Source organism: Crocuta crocuta, unplaced genomic scaffold, assembly GCF_008692635.1.
Source record: "Crocuta crocuta isolate KB4526 unplaced genomic scaffold, BGI_CrCroc_1.0 scaffold72, whole genome shotgun sequence".
Taxonomy (NCBI): domain Eukaryota; kingdom Metazoa; phylum Chordata; class Mammalia; order Carnivora; family Hyaenidae; genus Crocuta; species Crocuta crocuta.
Window position 1 is genome coordinate 7,855,238 of NW_027529427.1, and position 20,762 is coordinate 7,875,999.

General features: G+C 37.9%; 1 protein-coding gene across 5 annotated transcripts in view; it reads left to right on the forward strand.

The window, feature by feature from the left end:
* Positions 1–20,762, forward strand: part of ADIPOR2 (adiponectin receptor 2) — a 123,338-nt gene that overhangs the window by 72,996 nt on the left and 29,580 nt on the right. For 4 of the 5 annotated variants that reach the window (XM_077759240.1, XM_077759238.1, XM_077759239.1 and 1 more), the window contains exon 2: positions 12,041–12,297. In XM_077759240.1, the coding sequence (XP_077615366.1) occupies positions 12,127–12,297 (171 nt within the window). In that variant the 5' untranslated portion in view covers positions 12,041–12,126. Of the gene's footprint in view, positions 1–7,217; positions 7,372–12,040; positions 12,298–20,762 lie in introns of those variants that run through there. The other variant, XM_077759237.1, reaches the window with a different exon arrangement.

A 20,762-nucleotide genomic window follows, 5' to 3' on the forward strand; every position in this document is an offset into this window, starting at 1 on the left:
AAAATACCACAGACTGGGGGGCTTAAACAACAGAAATTTATTTTCCCACAATTATGGAGGCTACAGGTCCAACATCAAAGTGTTTGCAGGTTTTGTTTCTCCTGAGGTCTTTTGGCCTGCATCAATTGTATCTTGTTGTGTCCTCATATGGCCTTTCCTCTATGCATCTGCATCCCTGGTGCCTCCCTCTTTTTATAAGAATACCAGTGATATTGGTTAAGGGACCCACCGTTATGAATTTAATTACCTCTTTAATGGCCCTATCGTCAAATATAGTCACATTCTAAAGTACTTGAGATTAGGGGTTTAACATGAATTTTGGTCCAAAAGGCCTAGGAATTTCTAATGGAAGCTTCATGTAATCATTAGGTAATTTTGAGGGTGTACTATATGACAGACACTGTTACAGATATGGTGAACAGGACAGACCAGGTTTGGCACTTTTGGAACTGATGGTTTAGTGGGGAAAGTTAGATAATAAAAAAGGAAACAAGTAAAAATATGATTTCAGAGAGTGGGAAGTGCTATGAAGGAAATTAAACAGTGTAAAGTGCTATCTGTGGCTGGCATGGAGGATGGGATAAAGCTGTGTTAGGTAAAAATGGTCATGTAAGAGCTTTTAGATAAGGTGACTTTAGGGATCAGGTCTTTTTCCAGGTCCTGATGATGATCAAGATTGGTATAGACAAGGGTTAAAAGAATAAGTGAACCAATGAGCGAGCTTTATGAGTTAAACTCTCTATGCCATTTCATAGAGAACTGTAGGTATAAGAGTAGAGACAGGGAGGGGCGCCTGGGTGGCTTAGTCGGTTAAGCGTCCGACTTTCGGTTAGGTCATGATCTCGCGGTTCGTGGGTTCGAGCCCCGCGTCGGGCTCTGTGCTGACTGCCAGCTCGGAGCCTGGAGCGTGTTTCAGTCTGTGACTCCCTCTCTCTCTCTGACCCTCCCCTGTTCACGCTGTCTCTCTCTCTCTCTCTCCTAGAAATAAATAAAACATTAAAGAAAAAAAAAAAGAGTAGAGACAGGGAGACCCATTAGGGGATTATCAAAAGTATTTTTTAAATTAAATTTTATTTTTTTAAGATTATTTATTTTGAGAGAAAGTGAGCATGAGTGGGGAAGGGGTAGAGAGAAAGGAAGAGAGAGAATCCCAAGCAGGCTCTGTGCTGTCAGCACAGAGACCAGAGTGGGACTCAAACTCATGAACCCTGAGATCCTGACCTGAGTCTAGATCAAGAGTTGGATGCTTAACGAACTGAGCCATCCAAGTACCCCTATCAAAAGTATTCTTGGTCCAGAGGTATTGATATCCTGGCCTAAGAAGTGTGACAGAAGAAAGGAAAAGAAATGGAAAGAATTTGAAAGGTATTTTGAAGGTAAAATCTGTGGCATTTGCTAATGGATTAGATACGGGGATTTGGGATAAGGGAGGAATATCTTTAACAATAATATGTAATACTATAAGGCAAGTAAACCTCTAGTATTAGCAAATTGATTGTTACATCAGCAAGTTGCAGAGTATAACTTGGAAAGGTAAAAGCCTTAAATCATTAAGCGGGAAAACATAAGCTTGGTTTAATTCAGTGTCCAACTGATGGGCTTAGAAGCACTAGAAAACTCGTAGGGCATTCATACTTTGCCAGAAAGTGTGCCTTTGGGACAAATAACCTGTCTGGAACAAAAAACCTTGGAGAGTCTTATAAAATAATAAATGTCAGTTTTGATGGAATGACTATGAATGCCATTAAGTGATTTTCTTTAGAGATAGAGTTCTTTATTCCAAGGTAAATGTTTTTAAAGTGGAGCAGCCCTTAGGTGAAAGTAGGTGTGATATATAACATAATGATTGGTAAAGAAGAACTTTAATAGATTAAAATGGTCTCTTTTTTTTTTAATTGTTTTTATTTATTTCTAGGAGAGAGAGAGAGAGACAGCGCAAGCAGGGGAGGGTCAGAGAGAGAGGGAGTCACAGACTCCGAAACAGGCTCCAGGCTCTGAGCTGGCAGTCAGCACAGAGCCCGACGCGGGGCTCGAACCCACAAACTGTGAGATCATGACCTAAGCGAAAGTCGGACGCTCAACCGACTAAGCCACCCAGGTGCCCCTAAAATGGTCTTTTTGAGAATTTAAATATTCTAATACCAAGAATTTGAACTTAGTGGAGGGTCAGAGTTGTGATCTGATTTTTGCTACATACTTCCGTTGTTAGATTTTTTTTTTTTTNTGTATCATATTGATTGATTTGCAAGTATAGAATGTGCCCTGCAGCCCAGGAACGAATCCCACTTGATCATGGTGAATAATTTCTTTTAATATACTGTTGAATTCAATTTGGTAGTACCTTGTTCAGAATTTTTTTCTCCATGTTCATTAGTGATATTGGCCTGTAATTCTCTTTTTTAGTGGGGTCTATGTCTGGTTTGGGAATCAAGGTAATGCTGACTTCATAGAATGAATCTGGAAGCGTTCCTTCATTTTCTATTTTTTTTTAAATAGTTTATTGTCAAGTTGGTTTCCATATAACACCCAGCGCTCATCCCCACAAGTGCCCTTCTCCATGACCATCATCCCCCTTCCCCTCTCCCCCACCTCTTTCAGTCCTCATCCATTTCTATGTTTTGGAACAGCTTGAGAAGATAGATATTAACTCTGATTTAAATGTCTGGTAGAATTCCCCTGGGAAGCCATCCCAGGACTTTTATTTGTTGGGAGATTTTTGATAACTGATTCAATTTCTTCGCTGGTTATGGGTCTGTTCAAACTTTCTATTTCTGTTTGAGTTTTGGTAGTGTGTTGAGTATCTAGGAATTTGCCCATTTCTTCCTGGTTGTCCAGTTTGTTGTCATGTAATTTTTCATAGTATTCTCTACTAAATTGTATTTCTGTGGTGTTGGTTGCTTATGTTTATGATTAATTGTTATATATTAATTGATTTATACCCCCTTCAAGTTGGGGGTGTAAACGTCTATAATTGTTAGCTCATCTTGATGGATAGACCCCATAATTATGATATAATGCCCTTCTTCATCTCTTGGTATAGCCTTTGGTTTAAAATCTTTTTTGTCTGATAATATATGGCAATTCCAGCTTTCTTTTGACTTCTAGTAGCATGATAGATGATTCTCCATCCCCTCACTTTCAATCTGAAGCTGTCCTCAAGTCTAAAATGAGTCTCTCATAGACAGCATATAGATGGATCTTGTTTTTGTTTTGTTTTTTTTAACCATTCTGATACCGTATATCTTTTGATTGGAGTATTTAGTTCATTTACATTCAGAGTTATTGAAAGTTAAGGATTTAGTGTCATTGTGTTATCTGTGGGTTTCATGCTTTTGGTGATGTCTCTGATCCTTTGTGGTCTTTGCAGCACTCCACTCACAGAGTCCCCCGTAGGGTTGGTTTAGTTGTCATGAAATCCTTCAGTTTTTGTCTGGGAAAGCCTTTATCTCTCCCGTCTATTCTGAGTGACAGCTTTGCTGGATAAAGGATTCTTGGCTGCATAGTTTTCCTGTTCACCACATTGAATATTTCCTGCCACTCCCTTCTGGCCTGCCAAGTTTCAGTGGACAGGTCTGCTATTACCCTTATGTGTCTACCCTTGTAGGTTAAGACCCTTTTGTCTCTGGCTGTTTTCAGAATTCTCTCTTTGTCTTTGTCTTTTGATGGTTTCACTATGAAATGCCTTAGAGAAGACCTATTCTTGTTAAATCTGAAGGGAGTTCTCTGTACCTCCTGGATGTGGATGTCTGCCTCCTTTTTCAAATTAGGGAAGTTCTCAGCTATAATTTGTTCAAGTAAACCTTCTGTCCCTTTCTCTCTTCTTCTGGAATTCCTATGATATGGATATTATTACATTTCATTGAATCACTTAGTTCTCTAATTCTCCCCTTGTGGTCTAGTATTTTCTTATCTCTCTTTTTCTTGGCTTTATCATTTTCCATAATTTTAGCTTCTATTTCACTCTCTGCTTCCTCCATACTTGATATCACTGCATCTAGCTTATTTTGCACCTCATTTCCAGCATTTCTTAATTCCTTGTGACTATTCCTTAGTTCCTTGATCTCTACAGCAATAGATTCTCTGCTGTCTTGCTTTTTTTCAAGCCCAGCTATTAATCTTATGACTATTATCTTAAATTCTCTAGCTGACATTTCTTCCTGGAATTTCTTTGAGGAGAATTCTTCCGTTTCATCATTTTGGATAGTTTTCTGTCCCTTATGTATTTTAATAGCTTATTATGTGTCCTGCACCTGTGAGCACTATTATATTAAAATTGGGTCATACACTCTCCAGGGCCTGGCCCTTCAGGAGGTGTTTTTGGAGTGTGTTGCATGTTGTCTTTTGTTGTGGCTCTGGTTGCCTTATCTTCCTACATGTGGTGGTTTGGGCCTTCTACCTGTTGAGCTTTGATTTGTTTGTGGAAGTAACCCTGGAAAAATTTAAAAAAAAAAAAAAAAAAGAAAGGAAAAAAAAAAAAAAAAANAAAAGAAGAAAGAAAGGAAAGAAAATAAAGAAAAAGAAAGAAAGAAAGAACACACACATAAATATAAAGTAAGAATTGACCAAGAATCAAATCAGAACATGCAAAAACACTGGACTGATATCTGATGGTGCCTTGGAACCAGTGGCTGTGCTGGTCTCGAGGAGAGTCTTTTTGGTCTGGTCAGCGTCAAACTTGCTCAGGTAGACATGCAGTTACCAGGTCTGGAGGGGTGTGGTTTGGTGTAGGTGGTCCCACCTCCACTGTGGGCCCCTTGTCCATATCCTGAAGCCCCACCTTGTTGGTGATGGGGAGAAAAATGGCGACACCCCAGTCTCCCCCTGGACCAGGTGTCCCAAACTAGTCTGTTCAGGTCATCCTCGCTTTGCAGGGCAAGCGTGCTCCACAGTCTCCACAGACTCCCGCACCTCCCAGGCAGTCAGCTGGGATTCAAACCCCAGTGTCTTAAAGGATCCCATTCTACATGCTGCAGTTCTGGGGAAGTGCTGCTCCACCCTGCCAGCCAACCAAGGGCCTCTGGCTCCTCACAGTGCTGGGCGGGCGTGAGCAGGGCTGGTTTGTTGGATGTCTTAAAGGATCCTGCTCTGCATCCGGATTCTGGGGTAGCACCACTCTGCCCAGCTGATAAAGGGCCTCTGGCTGGCAGGAACCTGCACAGTCTTTTGTCCTTGGAATGGCTATTTGCCTTTTTTCCCACAGCACTCAAAGGAGAGGATTGTGGTCTCTGACTGCACCTCTGAGCTGGCTCCTGAGCCTGGGGCTGACTCCCCTCCTCCCCAGACATGTGCACAGGGTGGCCCCTGTCCAGAGAAAGCCTTGCCACACTAGAATGAGGTAGAAATTGGTTCTTCCTGTTTTTTCCTTCCCTGGTCTGTGGTTTTTGTCTTGTCCAAATAAAGTCCTACACTTCCATAGCCTCTCTTTCCCTTCCTTTTGTCTCTCCACCGAGGGCCATCCCTCCACTCTGTGCCGTGCCGCCCATTTTGTAAAGGCATTTACAAAGTACAGCTCTTTGAGAATCATTAAAAAAATGCTGCTTGTGGAAATAGATTTTATGACAGCCCAAAATTGGTCAAGTGGCATTGGCAGACAATAGCTCAAATTCTATGAAACATGAAACTCAGATATCCACATACTGTTACTGATAGGTGTTATTTTGAATTGTTAAAACTAAAAATTGATCATTTTTGGTGATTTCTATCTATATAAAGGTCTGGCTTAAGAGAGCTATATGTGATGAATAGGCTATGCTATGTACAAGAGTGATATATATATATATATATATAATAATTTAACTTTTCTTTATTACATTAAAAATTTGACCTCTGGAGTTGTTATTTCATGAGCAGTCTTTTAATTGTTTCAGACTCAGATAGCACAGTTTATATAAAATGTGGAAAGGAGGAGGGCCCGGGTGGCTCAGTTGAGTGTCAAACTCTTGACTTTGGCTCAGGTTGTGATCCAGGGTCATGGGATTGAGCCCCATTTCAGGTTTTACACTGTGTGTTGAGCCTGCTTGAGATTCTCTCTCTCTCCTGCCCCTCTCCCCTGCTTGTGTGCATGCGCTTCTCTCTCTAAAAAAGAAAAAAAATGCAGAAAGAAATGCTTAATTTTCTTTCATGTTCTGAATACTTGGAAATTTTTAATTTTTTTAATGTTTGTTTATTTTAGAGAGAGAGAGAGAGAGAGAGAGAGACAGAGCATGAGCAGAGGAGGGGCAGAGAGAGAGGGAGACACAGATCCAAAGCAGGCTTCAGGCTCTGAGCTGTTAGCACAGAGCCTGATGCGCGGCCCAATCCCATGAACCATGAGATCATGATCTGAGCTGAAGTCAGATATCTAACCGACTGAGCTACCCAGGAACCCCTGAATACTTGGAAAATTTTATAGGTGCTTATATTTAATGATTGTGGTAGTAAAAACACTTTATTTAGTGCTTGGGACTATTTTCATTTTTTGTTAATTTTTAGAATTATTAAGTTTATGTTGGGATAGATACACAAAGTACAAAATTCTGATCTTAGAGGAAAAGTTTTAAGTCTTTCACTATTGAGTATGTCATTTGCTGTGGTTTTTTCATATATGACTTTTGTGAAGATTTCCTTCTATTCCTGTTTTACTGAGTGTTTTTATCATGAAAAGGTGTTGAATTTTGTCATATGCATTTCCTGCATCAGTTGTGATGCTTATGTGTTTTTCCTTCATTTTATTGATGTGGTGTATTACATTAATGGATTTTTCTGGTGTGAACTAGCCTTGCCATTTCAGGAATAAGTCCAGTTGTCATCGTGGATAATCTTTAATATGCTGCTGAATTTTTGCTAATATTTTGTTGAGGATTTTTGCATCAGTGTCACAAGGGTGATTGGTCTGTAGTTTTCTTGTGATGTTTATGTCTTGCTTTGTAATCAAGGTTATGCTGGCCTCATAGAATGAGTTAGGAAGTGTTCAGTGTTTTGGAAAAGTTTGAGAATTGGTATTATTCTTTAAATGTTCATAGAATTCAAGAATGAAGCCATTAGGTCTGGGGCTTTTCTTTGTTGGGAGATTTTTTATTACAATTTCAATTTCTGTACATAAGTCTGTAATAAGTCTAAAAGGTCAGATTTTCTATTTTTTCCCCAAGATTTTAGTCTTGGTAGGTTTTGTTTTTTTTAATTTATTTATTTATTTTTAATGCTTTATTCTTGCAAGAGAGAGACAGAGCGTGAGCAGGGGAGGGACAGAGAGAGAGGGAGACAGAATCCAGAGCAGGCTCCAGATTCTGAGCTGTCATCACAGAACCCACTGTGGGGCTCCAACTCACTAACTGAAATCCTGACCTGAGCTGAAGTTGGAAGCTTAACTGACTGAGCCTCTCAGGCACCCCGGTAGGTTTTGTTTTTTAAGAGTTTGTCCATTTTATCTAGTTTATGTCTTTTTGGTGTATAGTTGTTCATGGCACTCTCTTATAATCCTTTTTATTTCTGTAGAATTGGTAGTAATATTCCCATGTTCCTTTCTGATGTTAGTAAGTTGAGTCTTTACTTTTTCTTAATACACCTAGCTAAAAGTTTGTCAATTTTGTTGATCTATTTGGAGAACCATTTTTTTATTTCATTGATTTTTCTTTTTTGGTTTTCCTTTTTTCCTGTTCTAATTCTTATTAATTTCCCTCCTTCCAGCTTTAGGATTAGTTCTTTTTTTCTAGGTCTTTTAAGTTGTAAGTTAGGCTGTTGGCTTGAGATTTGCCTTGCCTTTTTTTTCCTTAAAGTTTATTTTGAGAGCGAGAGAGTGCATGTGAGCACGAGCAAGTGGAGGCGAAGGGAGAGAGGGAGAGAGAGAATCCTAAGGTTCTGTGCAGAGCCCAGTGCAAGGATCCCATGAACCTCGAGATTGTGACCTGAACGAAAATCAAGAGCCAGTTGCACAACAACTGAGACACCCTGGTACCCCTATCTTGCTTTCTGTTTGTTTGTTTGTTTGTTTTTTTAATGATTACTTTTGAGAGAGTACAAGAGCATGTGAGCAGGGGAGGGGCAGAGAGAGAGAGAGAGAGAGAGAGAGAGAGGATCTGAAGCAGGCTCTGTGCTTGACAGCAGAGAGCCCAATTTAGGGCTTGAATTCACACTGTGATTTCACGTCCTGAGCTGAAGTTAGATGATTAACCAACTCAAGCACTCTGCTTTTTAAATCATTTATAGCTATAAATTTCCCCCTTACCACCATTTGCACTTTCTTGTAAATTTTGATATGTTGCCAATTTCATTTATCTCTAAGTATTAAATAATTTCTTTTGTGATTTCATCTTTGATCCACTGGTTGCTTAAAAATATGTTGTTTAATTTGTATAATTTTATCAGTTTTCCAGTTTTCTGTAAGTTATTGATTTGTAAGTTTATTCCATTGTGGTGAGGTTTTTAATGTATTAGATTTAATTTGTAGCCTAACATGCGGTCTATCCTGGAAGATGTCCCATATGCACCTGAGAAGAATGTGTGTTGTTGAGTAAAGTGGTTCTATATATGTCTGTTAGATCTAGTTGGTTTATTTTGTTAAGTCCTCTATTGCCTTACTTCTTCTTGTTCTCTCTATTATTGTGAGCTGTGTATTGAAGACTTCCAACTATTATTGTAGAAGTGTCTGTTTTTCCTTTTAATTTTATATCACCTTTTGCTTTACATACTTTGATAATCTATTATTAACTGCCTGTTTGTAATTGTTGTAACTTCTTTTTTGAACCCTTTATTAGTATATAATGTCATTTTTTGTCTCAAAATCTTTTTTTTTTTTTGATGTAAAGTTTGTTCTAATATCGGTATAGCCATTCCTGCTTTCTTTTGGTTACTATTAGTTGATACCCATATATTAATTTTATACCCAATCATTTTGCTAACTTTTTTTATTATAATTTTTTCTCCTATTTGATTCTGTTGGCTTTTTAGCTGAAGCATATAACCTGTAAATCATATATAGTTTTATAACCCTCATTTTCACCTCTCATTTAATTGTCTAAGCCTCTGGGACAGAGTTAAATAATGGTGGTGTTAAAGGATACCTTTGCCTTTTGTTTTTGTTTTTAAAGGACACCTTTATCTTGCCTGTTATTTTACCTTAGACTCCTACTATCAGTGCTTTTGGTTTCAAAGCATTAAATCCAGTAACAATTCATTTTATCATTAGGTAGAATGCAAATAAACTAAAATGTATAGTAAATTACAGTTCTTGAGTGTTTTAGGATTACGATGTTTTGTTAAATCTTTAGGAACCTAAGGGCTGACATAAGTGCTTTTTCCTTCAATAATTTTATTGTTGAAACTCTAAAATATCGGGGCGCCTGGGTGGCTTAGTCGGTTGAGCGTCTGACTTTCACTTAGGTCATGATCTCGCGGTTCGTGGGTTCGAGCCCCGCNGGTGTTTCTAGTTGGATTGGCTGTGATAATGGCCTTATTAGTATATATAACTACATGTCTAAATTAAGTTTTGCACTGTGAGTTAAGAGGGCTAAGGACTTGAAATAACTGAATTCCTAGGAAACTTACTACAGTCTAGTTTAGAGATAGTGGTTTCTGGAAGTGTTTTTACATCAAAACATTGAAATATTATTTACCAAATATTCATTAAACATTCATGTGCATAGCACTTTCTGTGAANTCTCTCTCTCTCTCTCTCTCCTAGAAATAAATAAAACATTAAAAAAAATTAAAAAAGAAACTCTAAAATATCTTAGCAGTCCTTTTTCCTTTGTGTATATGTAATGTGAATAGAAATAAATTTAAAAAAATTTTTTTTACATTTATTTATTTTTGAGAAATAGAGACAGAGCACAAGTAGGGGAGGGGCAGAGAGAGAGAGTGGAAGACACAGAATTTGGCTGTGAGCTGTCAGCACAGAGCTTGATGTGGGGCTCAAACTCACAAACCATGAGATCATGACCTGAGCCGAAGTCGGACTGTTAACCGAATGAGCCGCCCAGGAATNAATTAACTAATCTCCAAGTTTCAGTGTCCACATTTATAAAATGGGAGATAAAATACCTCAGGGGGCTATATATTAGGATTATGTGAGATACCACATAAATTCTCGTATGGAATTTAACTTTGTTGAATTGTTGATCTGCAATAAATGTTAGCTTTCTCTTTCCTGAAGCAAATGAAATGGTGGGTGTGAAATAGTTTTATGAACTGTACATAAATAAATGTAAATCATTAACATTGTTTTCTTTTTTCAGAATTGGGCATGAATAGCATAGTTTATAATCTCAATATTATTAATATGCTTGCTCAGGCCCTTATGTGATAGACACATGCTAAGTTTTGGTGATCTTTAAAGGTTTGTGTTTGTTCTTGCTCCAGAAACTTTGAAAGCCCTTAGAGAAATCCTGAAGCAAACTCACATGGTTTGTTAAACAAACAGTTGTTAATTTTTAGTTGAATTTGAATTCTAGGACTGATTCTTATTACTAAGACTAAGACTTTTTAAGGTATCCAGGCCCTCCNGATCATGACCTGAGCCGAAGTCGGACTGTTAACCGAATGAGCCGCCCAGGAATAAAAAAATTTTTAACGTTTATTTATTTTTGAGAGAGAGAGAGAGGCGCAGAGTGTGAGCGGGGAGGGGCAGAGAGAGGGAGAGAGGGAGTCTGAAGCAGACTCCAGGTACTGAGCAGTCAGCACAGAGCCTGATGCGGGGCTTGAACTATGAATCGTGAAATCATGACCTGAGCCGAAGTTGATGCTTAACCAACTGAGCCACCCAGGTGCCCCAGAATTAAATTTTTTTGATTGAAGATTTTTACCGTGCCTTATTTTGTTTATTTTTCTTTTATTTTATGTGTAAATTTAGAAAACAACAATATTGCATTCGTAAGAATGCATACTGATCCCATGCCTTTCTGGAAATGGATTTTCTTTTTATTTTAAGACAAATCCTTTACAGATTCTTTGGGGAAACTCTTTATCTTTTTTTTTTTTTTAAGTTTATTTATTTATTTTGCCAGAGAGTGAGGGTGAGCAAAGAGACGCGCAGAGAGAAAGGGAGACAGAAGAGAATCCCAAGCAGGCTCCGTATCATCATTGCAGAGCCAGACACAGGGCTTAAACTCAAAAACCGCGAGATCATGATCTGAGCTGAAATCAAAGAGCTTAACCTACTGAGCCACCCAGGTTCCCCTGGAAAACTTATTTCTTATTATTTGCTATTTTTTCTGAGTTGTGGATTACCAAACACNATTCAAAACAACTCAGATATTGAAATGTCAGACATTTAAACAATTTCTATGCAAAATATTACCAATCATATGTGCTATAAAAGTCACAGACTTTGTCCTGTTTATTTCATACAAAGTATGGTGAATTTTGGTTTCCTTACCTGAAAAGTAGAATCACAAATATACCCTATCAGGTCATTGTGATGTTTAAATGAGATTGGATATGTAAGACCCAGCTTACATATTCTTTGTGCAGTTAGGTATGTTTTTCATTGAAAACATAATGATTTATTGTAAAATGGTATATTTGAAACAGTAATGGCATATTGTAAAAAAACAAAATACAGGCAGAACAAAATGAAAAGTTTTCCTCACTTGAGGCCATAGGTTCTTCTCTGTGTACTTATGTACCAAGCACAATTTTGAATATTTTCTAATAATTACTCTGTGTACATATACAATTATACTTTTATAACTTCTGAAACTATTATACACATTGTCTTGTGTACTGCTTTTTTCATTTAAAAAATGATTTTGGCAATCTTTCTTAGATATTATATACATTGTTTTATTTTTCTTTTCTTTTTTTTTTAAATGTTTATTTCTGAGACAGAGAGACAGAGAATGAACGGGGGNTGGGGCTCAAACCCTCAAACCGTGAGATCATGACCCGAGCTGAAGTTGGACGCCCAACCGCCTGAGCCAGCCAGGGGCCCCATTGTTTTATTTTTCTTAATGATTGCTTAGTATTCCTTTGTTTAAGTGTATAATAATATAACCTGTGTCTTCCTCCAGCATTCATTTAATGTGTTTATTTAAAATATGTTAATTCATAACTTTCCTCTCCTTAGAGTCAACTCACTATCAAGAAAGTCCATCCTCCCACGAAGAAGGGACAGAAAGAAACACCTCTTTGTAAGAAAGGCTTGATTGTCCCATGAACCAGACAGCAGAAAACCGATTGGGGCGCAGCAGGACTCCAGAGCCAGATGTAAGGCTCAGAAAAGGGCACCAACTTGATGGTACAAGGAGAGGTGATAATGACAACCACCAAGGAAATTTGGAACCTATTTTAGAGGCATCTGTTCTTTCTTCATGTCATAAAAAAGTAAGTTAATGGGGGAAGGATGGTAAGTAAAAGTTTATGGGAATGTGGTTGGAAGGAAGATGTTAAAAAAAAAAGTATGGACCATTGCTGGATAGAGGATGGGAGTTTGAAAAGGAATCTTGAGCACATTTGCTTTTGTTTTCATTCAAGATAATTTGAAGTCCCATTTTTAAATTGGCTAGTTATTTTTTTTTTTTTTTAATTTTTTTTAATGTTTTATTTATTTCTAGGAGAGAGAGAGAGACAGCGTGAGCAGGGGAGGGTCAGAGAGAGAGGGAGTCACAGACTGAAACAGGCTCCAGGCTCTGAGCTGGCAGTCAGCACAGAGCCCGACGCGGGGCTCGAACCCACAAACCGCGAGATCATGACCTAAGCAAAAGTCGGACGCTTAACCGACTAAGCCACCCAGGCGCCCCTAAATTGGCTAGTTATTATTTGATTTTATTATCCCTTTCTGCTGACACTTAAAATCATACTTAATTTGCTTTATTTTGTTTCAGATGGGAAATGGGTTTTTGTAGTTATTATTTAGTCTCTGGAATTCAACTGTATTTTATTTTTTTTATTTTTTAAAATAATTTTTATTTATTTTTGAGAGAGAGAGAGAGAGAGACAGCAAGCAGGAAAGGGGCAGAGAGAGAGAGGGAGACACAGAATCGGAAACCGGCTCCAGGCCCTGAGTTGTCAGCACAGAACCCAACGTGGGGCTCAAACCTACGAACTGTGAGATCATGACCTGATCTGAAGTTGGTTGCTTAACCAACTGAGCCACCCAGGCGCCCCTCAGCTGTACTTTAGTTATGACATTTATATTTTTGGAGAAATTCCAACTCCCTGCTGGTACTGCTTCTCTAAATATGGTTTACCTCTAGTGCATACGTTGGGAGTCATTAGAATTCTGGGAACAGAAGGCAGGTTTTAATCTTTCCTTTCACTTCCCAAAGAAAAGAGCAGCTTTCAAATTATTTAAGCACCTCTACCTAGAGAGCAAAGGCATAAGTATTTGTGAATAGCATCAGAAAGTCCTTATTATAGGGGCACCTGGCTGGCTCAATTGGTTGAGTATCTGATTTCAGCTTGGATCATGATCTCACAGTTTGTGAGTTTGAGCCCTGCATTTGGCTCTCTGTTCTCAGTGTAGACCTGCTTCCAGTCTTCTGTCTCCCTTTCTCTCTGTCCTTCCCTTGCTTATGCTCTCTCTCTCAAAAATGAATAACCGTTAAAAAAAACCCCAAAATATGTGTATACTATTAAAAAAATCCTTAATATATTCATGTATATGTATGCTTTGTAACTTTGAAATCATGTAGCATGTGTTCAGTGTTATAGCTCTAATACAGTGTTTCTAAAACTAGGTTGTGTCCATTAGTAGTTTGTGAAATTAACTTTGACACTGTGAGCTGTGTTTAAAATATTAAACAGCAAAATAGAACAAAGAGGTGCATGTATGTAGTAATGTACATTTAAACTGTTATTTGATGAAATTGTTTAGTTTTATATGGATACGTGTACAGATAGGAAGAATACATCTGTATTATTCATGAATACAACATGTGAGTTGTAGCTAAAAACATTTTAGAAACCTCTACTCTGAACTGCATCTTTACCATCCTAAGAGGTATATTGATTGTGTGGTAATAATGGTGTTCGTTTGAACTCCAGAGGGTTGTCTTGTCCTTTCAGGTCTTTTATAAGAATTTCATCAGAGCATTGTAGCACTATAGGTACAATATCGGAAATTTAGGTATTTCTTCTCTTCTTGGAAACATTTTCTTTATAAGTCAACTTTATCTTCTTGGTTAGGTTATGCTATAGTGAAGGATTATTTGCATGCATGTGTGTGTATGTATACATACATACACAAGACAAATTAGTAGGATTAAAAAAAAAACACCTGTTTGCCTACAGTATGTATAATATAATTTGGCTTTTAAACCAGCATTATTATCGTTAACAACAACAACAAAAAAGTTTGCCAGGTAACTGGGTCAAGAACTTCTATCCACACTTAAGACCTTGTTTTCTTGCTGCCTTTTTACAGTAATCTATACTAGTAACTAAGACTTCCCTATCCAAGCTGAGCCAGCTGTTTTCCTCATTTGCTACTAAGACCTAAGCAATGTTACTAAGCTTGGGTGAGTGACTGGGGTTATCTTTTCTTTTTTTTCTTTTTATGATAGTAAGGACAACATGAAGTCTGTCCTCTTAACACAGTTTTTAAGTGTATAGTACATTATTGCTAACTATATGCACATTAGGTCTCTAGAACTTTTTCATCTTACATAACTCAAAGTCTGTAGCCATTGAATAGCAACTCTCCATTTTCTCTGCCCCTGCTAGCCCTTGGCAACCACCATTCTGCTTTCTGCTTTTATGAGTTTGACCACTTTAGACTCCTCATGAAAGTGAAATCATGCAGTATCTCACCTTCTATTATTGGCTTATTTCAGTTAAGATAGTATCTTTAAAGTTTGTGCATGTTGTAGCATGTGATGAGACTTTCTTCTTAAGGCTAAATAATATCTGTTGTAAGTATATAACACATTGCTTTTATCCATCCATTCACTGATTGACATTTAGGTTTTGTTTCACATCTTGGCTGTTGTGAATAATGCCACCAATATGGTTTTCAGTTCTTTTGCATAAATACCCAAGAAGTAGGATTACTGGGTCATATGATAGTTCTATTTTTAGTGTTGTTGTTGTTTTTTTTTAAGGAACTTTCATACTGTTTTCCATAAGAGCTGTATTATTTTACATTCCCGTCACTAGTGCACAAGGTGTCTAATTTTTCCACATCCTCGCCCAACACCTTCTGTTTTCTTTTTTGATAAAGGCTATTGTAACAGATGTGATGTGGAGCATCATTGTAGTTTTGTGTTGTGTTTCTTTGATAATTAGTGATGCTGAGCGTCCTTTTCATATACCTGTATGTGTCTTTGAAGAAATGTCTGTTCACATCCTTTGCCCATTTTTTAAGCCAGTATAAAGTGATTGGGGCCCCCCACCCTCCTGTAGAGTTACATATATTTTGGATGTTAACTCCTTATCAGATACATGGTTTGCAGATATTTTTCTCCTACTATTCTATAGGTTTCTTTTCATTCTGTTGATTTTGTTGTTGCTGTGCAGCAACTTTTTAGTGTGACATTTTCCCACCTGGCTAATTTTGCTTTTATTATTATTTGTGTTATTATCATTGCCAAGACCAATGTAATGAAACTATTTCTCTATATTTTCTTCAAGGAGATTTGTAGTTTCAGGACTTACATTTAAGGTTTCTTTTGAGTTAAGTCATTTTGAATTGATTTTTGTGTATTATGTAAGGTAAGGGTCCAGTTTTACTCTTTTGCATGTAGGTATCCTGTTTTCCAGCACTATTTCTTGAAGAGATTGTATAGTCTCTTTCCTATTATATGGTTTTGCTGTTCTTGTTGAAGATCATTTGACTATATATGCATGAGTTTATTTCTAGGCTCTTGATTCTCTTCTGTTGTTTTATATATAGGTCTTTATGCCAATACCATACTAGTTTGATTACTGTACTTTTGTAATATGTTTTGAAGGAAGTGGGGTATTTCCAGCTTTTTTCTTTCTCAAGACTTTTGACTTTTGAGGCCATTTGTCATTCCATTTGAATTTCAGGATTTTTTTTTAATGATTGAGGTTATCTTAAAGTGGAAATGTAAACAGAGTTAGAATTGGAAGAGGGTTGACCAGTTTACTGAACACAGGGTCAGAAGACCTATCATTTAGCCTTGTAAAATACGCAAGTTATTTAATTTCCTTGGATTTATTTTTTGTCATATGTGATAGGATAGTAGTTGATATCTGTGTTCATTTCCAGTTGTGATAGGAGTCTACATTTTATCAATTTTTGATAGTAAGAAATATTCTCAAGTTCAGTGTGTACATTGAACTATTCCTTTTTTTTTTTTCTTCAAGATTTTATGTTTAAGAATCTGTACACCCAATGTGGGTGGGACTCCACCTTACAGCTCCAAGATCAAGAGTTAACGTGCTCTACCAACTGAGCTAGCCAGGTGCCTTACATTGAACTATTGTGATATATACCGATAACTACTTTAAAGAACTGATGGTGATAAGTAGTACCTCTGGCAGTTTGTAAAAGTGATTCTGTAACTGAATGTTTAGTAAAGGCTGACTGAAAGTGGGGGAAGAGGAAAGGAGGAAGTATGTATAGTGCATTTTGAATAATAGGAGTAGTATGCACAAGTCTGTGAATCTGAAAAAACTTGGCATATTTAAGAATTGTGGTCAGTGTAGATAGTGGGGAGGATAGTAAGAGATGAGGGAAAGAAATGTAGTTAAGGACTTTTGTAGACCATGATATGGAGAAAGTACATTGGAGGCTTTTGGAAAATTTTAAGCAAGGGAGTGACAGAATCTTACTTACATTCTGAAAAGATCACTTTTTGGCTCTCATGTGAAGACAGTAGATTTTGGGGGCTGTTGGCAGGGAGAGAGACTTGGAGATGAGTCAGAAGGCTGCTACAGAAATTCATGAGAGTAGCTTATTCTGGGTTGATGGTGATGGTTGGTTGGCAAGAAGTGGATACATTTGAGCTATTCCTTGGGGATAGAGTTGACAATTTGCTGGTAGATTGGATGTGATGGGTTAAGGGAGGAGAGAAGGAAATGACAAGAATGAGTCTGGGGTATGATGTGAATAATTGGATTGCTGGGGTAAGATTCTGTATTTTGAGATGGGAAAAACTAGAGGATAAGTTTGGAGGTGAAGTAGGTTTAAATGGGAGGATCAAGTTTGCTTTTGGCTGTTAAATATGAAATTCAGGGGCTCATTCAGTTCAGGTCCGACTCTTGATTTCGGCTCAGGTCATGATCTCACCTGCTTTGGGCTCAGTGCTGATGGTGCAGAGACTGCTTGGGATTCTCTTTCTCCCTCTCTCTCTGCCCCTCCTCTGCTTGCATGCTCTTTCTCAAAATAAACTTGTAAAAAAATATGAAATGTATGTGAGACATCTTACTTGAATGAGTCTAGAAGATAATTGAATAGGAGTGTGTCATTCCTAAGAGTGGCCTGGGCTTGAAGTAATTATTTAGGAAGTAGCTGCAATGTAGATGGTACTTAAAACTGTTGAAATGGTTAAGGTTACTTAAGAGTCCTAGGATCTAGCTTGAAGAACATCAACATTCACAGGGCATTTCGAGGAGAGAAAGGAAGGAGAGGAAGGAAGCTAAAGACAACAAGCCTGTAAGGTAGGAAACTCAGGAAAGTGTAATATCACAAAAATTAAGAAAGTGTTTCAAGAAGGAGGGGAGGGAGCAGTGATTAGTTTGTTTCTACTGCTGCTAAAGAAATCATGGACAAAAAGGATAGACTGGTGACCATTGGTTCCAGCAACATGGTGTTCATTGGCAAACTTAAAAGCTATATTGGTGGAGGAGTGGGAACAGAAGCCAGACCTTGGAGTAGGTCAAACTGTGAATAGCAGGTGTAAGTATTCAGTGACATGTGTACTAAGCAGTCCTTTCTCTGTCATGTAAAAAGACATGTGAGCCTTTTTCCAAGTGTGTTTCTTGTGTCCTGAAATTACTTTAAACTTTCTGGTTTCCCATACAAAATAATAATACAATTAGAATTACATAAAGCCTTTAATTTTTTGCTTATTCCTTTTATAAATGAGTGCATTTTGCAGTCTACTAATGGCAAACATGTAGATATAAGTATTTATTTTTTAGGTGTTTTTTTTACTATAAAAGGAATACTAAGACTATATTGGAGGACACAGGCCTATTACATTCTGACTCTCTAAATTTGTGGACACTTTTCCTGGATTCTGTGTACTTGGAAGTTATACTGTGCTTATCTTTGTGGTATGTTTTTATTTTTTAAATATTTATTTTGGGGAGAGCACAAGCCTGGGAGGGGGAGAGAGAGGGAGCAGAAGATCCAAAGCAGGCTCTGTGCGGATAGGCTGAGAGCAGCGAGCTTGATGTGGGGTTTAAACTCATGAACTGTGAGATCACGACCTGAGCTGAAGTTGGCCTCTCAATGAGCTGAGCCACCGAGGTGCTCCTCTTTGTGTTATTGTGTTATTGAAATGTGACTTGAGAATTGTAAAACAACTGTCTTCAGTGCAGACAGATGTTCTGATAATTTTCGTCTCTGAAAGTGATCATAATATGCATATTGAATAATGTTAAAGAAAAAAAAGCAAAAAGATAAGACAGTGTGTGTGTGTGTGTGTGTGTGTGTGTGTGTATGCTTAGAGAAAGAAGGAGGGAGAGGGAACAGCTTATAAAGTCCTATACACTGAAATTCAGAGTTATGTAAGTATTTTGATGTTAGTGTACCAAAAAGTACATTCCTATGTTAGTCCGCTTTTGCTGCAGGAACTAAATACTCCAGAAGTTCAGTGACTTACAAACTTACATGAGGGCACTAGGTCAAATGTTACTAGTCTAGGTTGCCAGTCTGTTGCAGGTCAGCTCCATGAATCCATTCTGGGACCCAGGCTGAAGGAGGCTGGCTGGGACAGGTTCTCATGGCAGATTGCAAAAGTCCCAGAGAACAAGTCAAATCACGTTTGCATTCAAAGTATATGATGTGTGTTACATTTGCTTATGTTCAGTTGGCCAAAGCAGTCATGTAGCTGGGTCCGAAGACAGTGGGATGGGGTTATATTCCTCTGAGGGGAAGGAGTAAGTGAGTAATTGACAACATTAATATATGATCTGCCACAGTTTCTAAAGGAAAAAGGCATTCCCTATTCGGATATCTTTATATAGATTATTTGTCCATCAAAAAATAAATTTTCAGTGCTGCACCAGATGCTGGAGAGAATTTTCTTGTACCACAGAATGTTGGAATGACAATTGGAAGATCTAGGTTCTTCTATTTATCTAACTCCTGATTATGACTTTGCAGAACTTTTCAGTGCATCAGTTTCTCTGGAAAAGAGCAAAATAACATTGTATGTATCTTCTATATGCATATTATATGGATAATGTGAGGATTTGTAAAAATTCTTGTAGCTTTTAGATTTGATGCTTGCTTTTCTATACCTCTCTGTTGCTCTAAATTCAAATAATGAGCATTGGGTTAAAAAAAAAAACAAAAACAAACTTAGTAGTGTAAATATCCAGAGGTTTCCTCAGATGATGTAAACTAGTGGTACAGTTGAACTATGGTATGTTGAGCCTCTGTGATAGGTTGAGCCTCTGTGTGTTAATAGATGAGAAAACTGAGATGGTGTAAGCCCAATTGACTATACTAGTGGTGTACAATTTGGAACAATTGTGACTCTCAGGAAATATTTTGCAGTATCTGGAGTCATTTTTGGTGTTAATATTGGGAAATTTGTACTATTAGCATCTTGTGGGTAGAAGCCAGGGATGCTACTAAACATCCTACAATTCACAGACCGCCCCCACAGCAAAGAATAACCTAGCCAAGTATGTCAGTAAGTGCCAAGGTTGAGAAACCTAACATATGTTCTGACTCCCTTAGTAGCACATCATCACAATAGCATATCTGGAAATATTATACTTTTTGTTAATGGAAATATTGTAGGAATATATTTTTTTCAGATCCAGGTCTGTTTTTGCAAATCTCCAAGAGATTTTCATCAAATCATAGTCCATGTAAATGATCCATCTAAAGTTGTGCTGTGTACGCCTACAGGGTAGAACATAGTGGCCCTGTTTGCGTGCTCTGGACCAGGTGCCTTTCTAAGTGCTAGGAATATGGTGATGGGTAAGAGCCACGATTTTTCCCTGCATGGTACAGGTGCAGAGGTAGGGAAGACAGGCAATAAATCCCTGAAACACATAAATGAGTAAGATAATTACAAACAGTAATAATTGTTACAAGGACAAAAGTGTGTCAAGGTAATGAGGTGAGATGATTTAAAGGAATTACTTTTTATTAGGATTTTATTTTTTTAGAGTAGTTTTTAGGTTCACAGAAAGATTGAGGGGAAAATACAGAGATTTCCTGCATTCTCCCTGCCTGCACACGCACATAGCCTCCACGATCCCCCACCAGAGTGTTACCTTTGTTACAGCTGATGAGCCTATATTGACAGCATTGTAATTACCCAAGGTTTACTCTTGACATTGTATATACTATGGATTTGGACAAATGTATAATGATCTATATATCCATATGGATCCATATATCCATCATTATGGATATCCATCATTATGCTATTATACAGAATAGTTTCAGTGCCATAAAAATCCTTTGTGCTCCACCTACTCCTCTCACCCCTAGCAGTGCTTTAGATATAGTTAAGGCAGGCATGTTTGAAATGAGGCCTGAATGATAAGGAACCAGCAAAGGCCTTGGGGGAGAGTATTTCCAGGTAGAAGAAACAAGCTAGTAAAGAGGTCCAAAGATAGAGCCCTTTCCCCCTCTGCTTCTGCTGTTTCCTCCTATCTCCTCCTTCCATCCCCCCCGCCCCCCCCCCCCCCCCCCA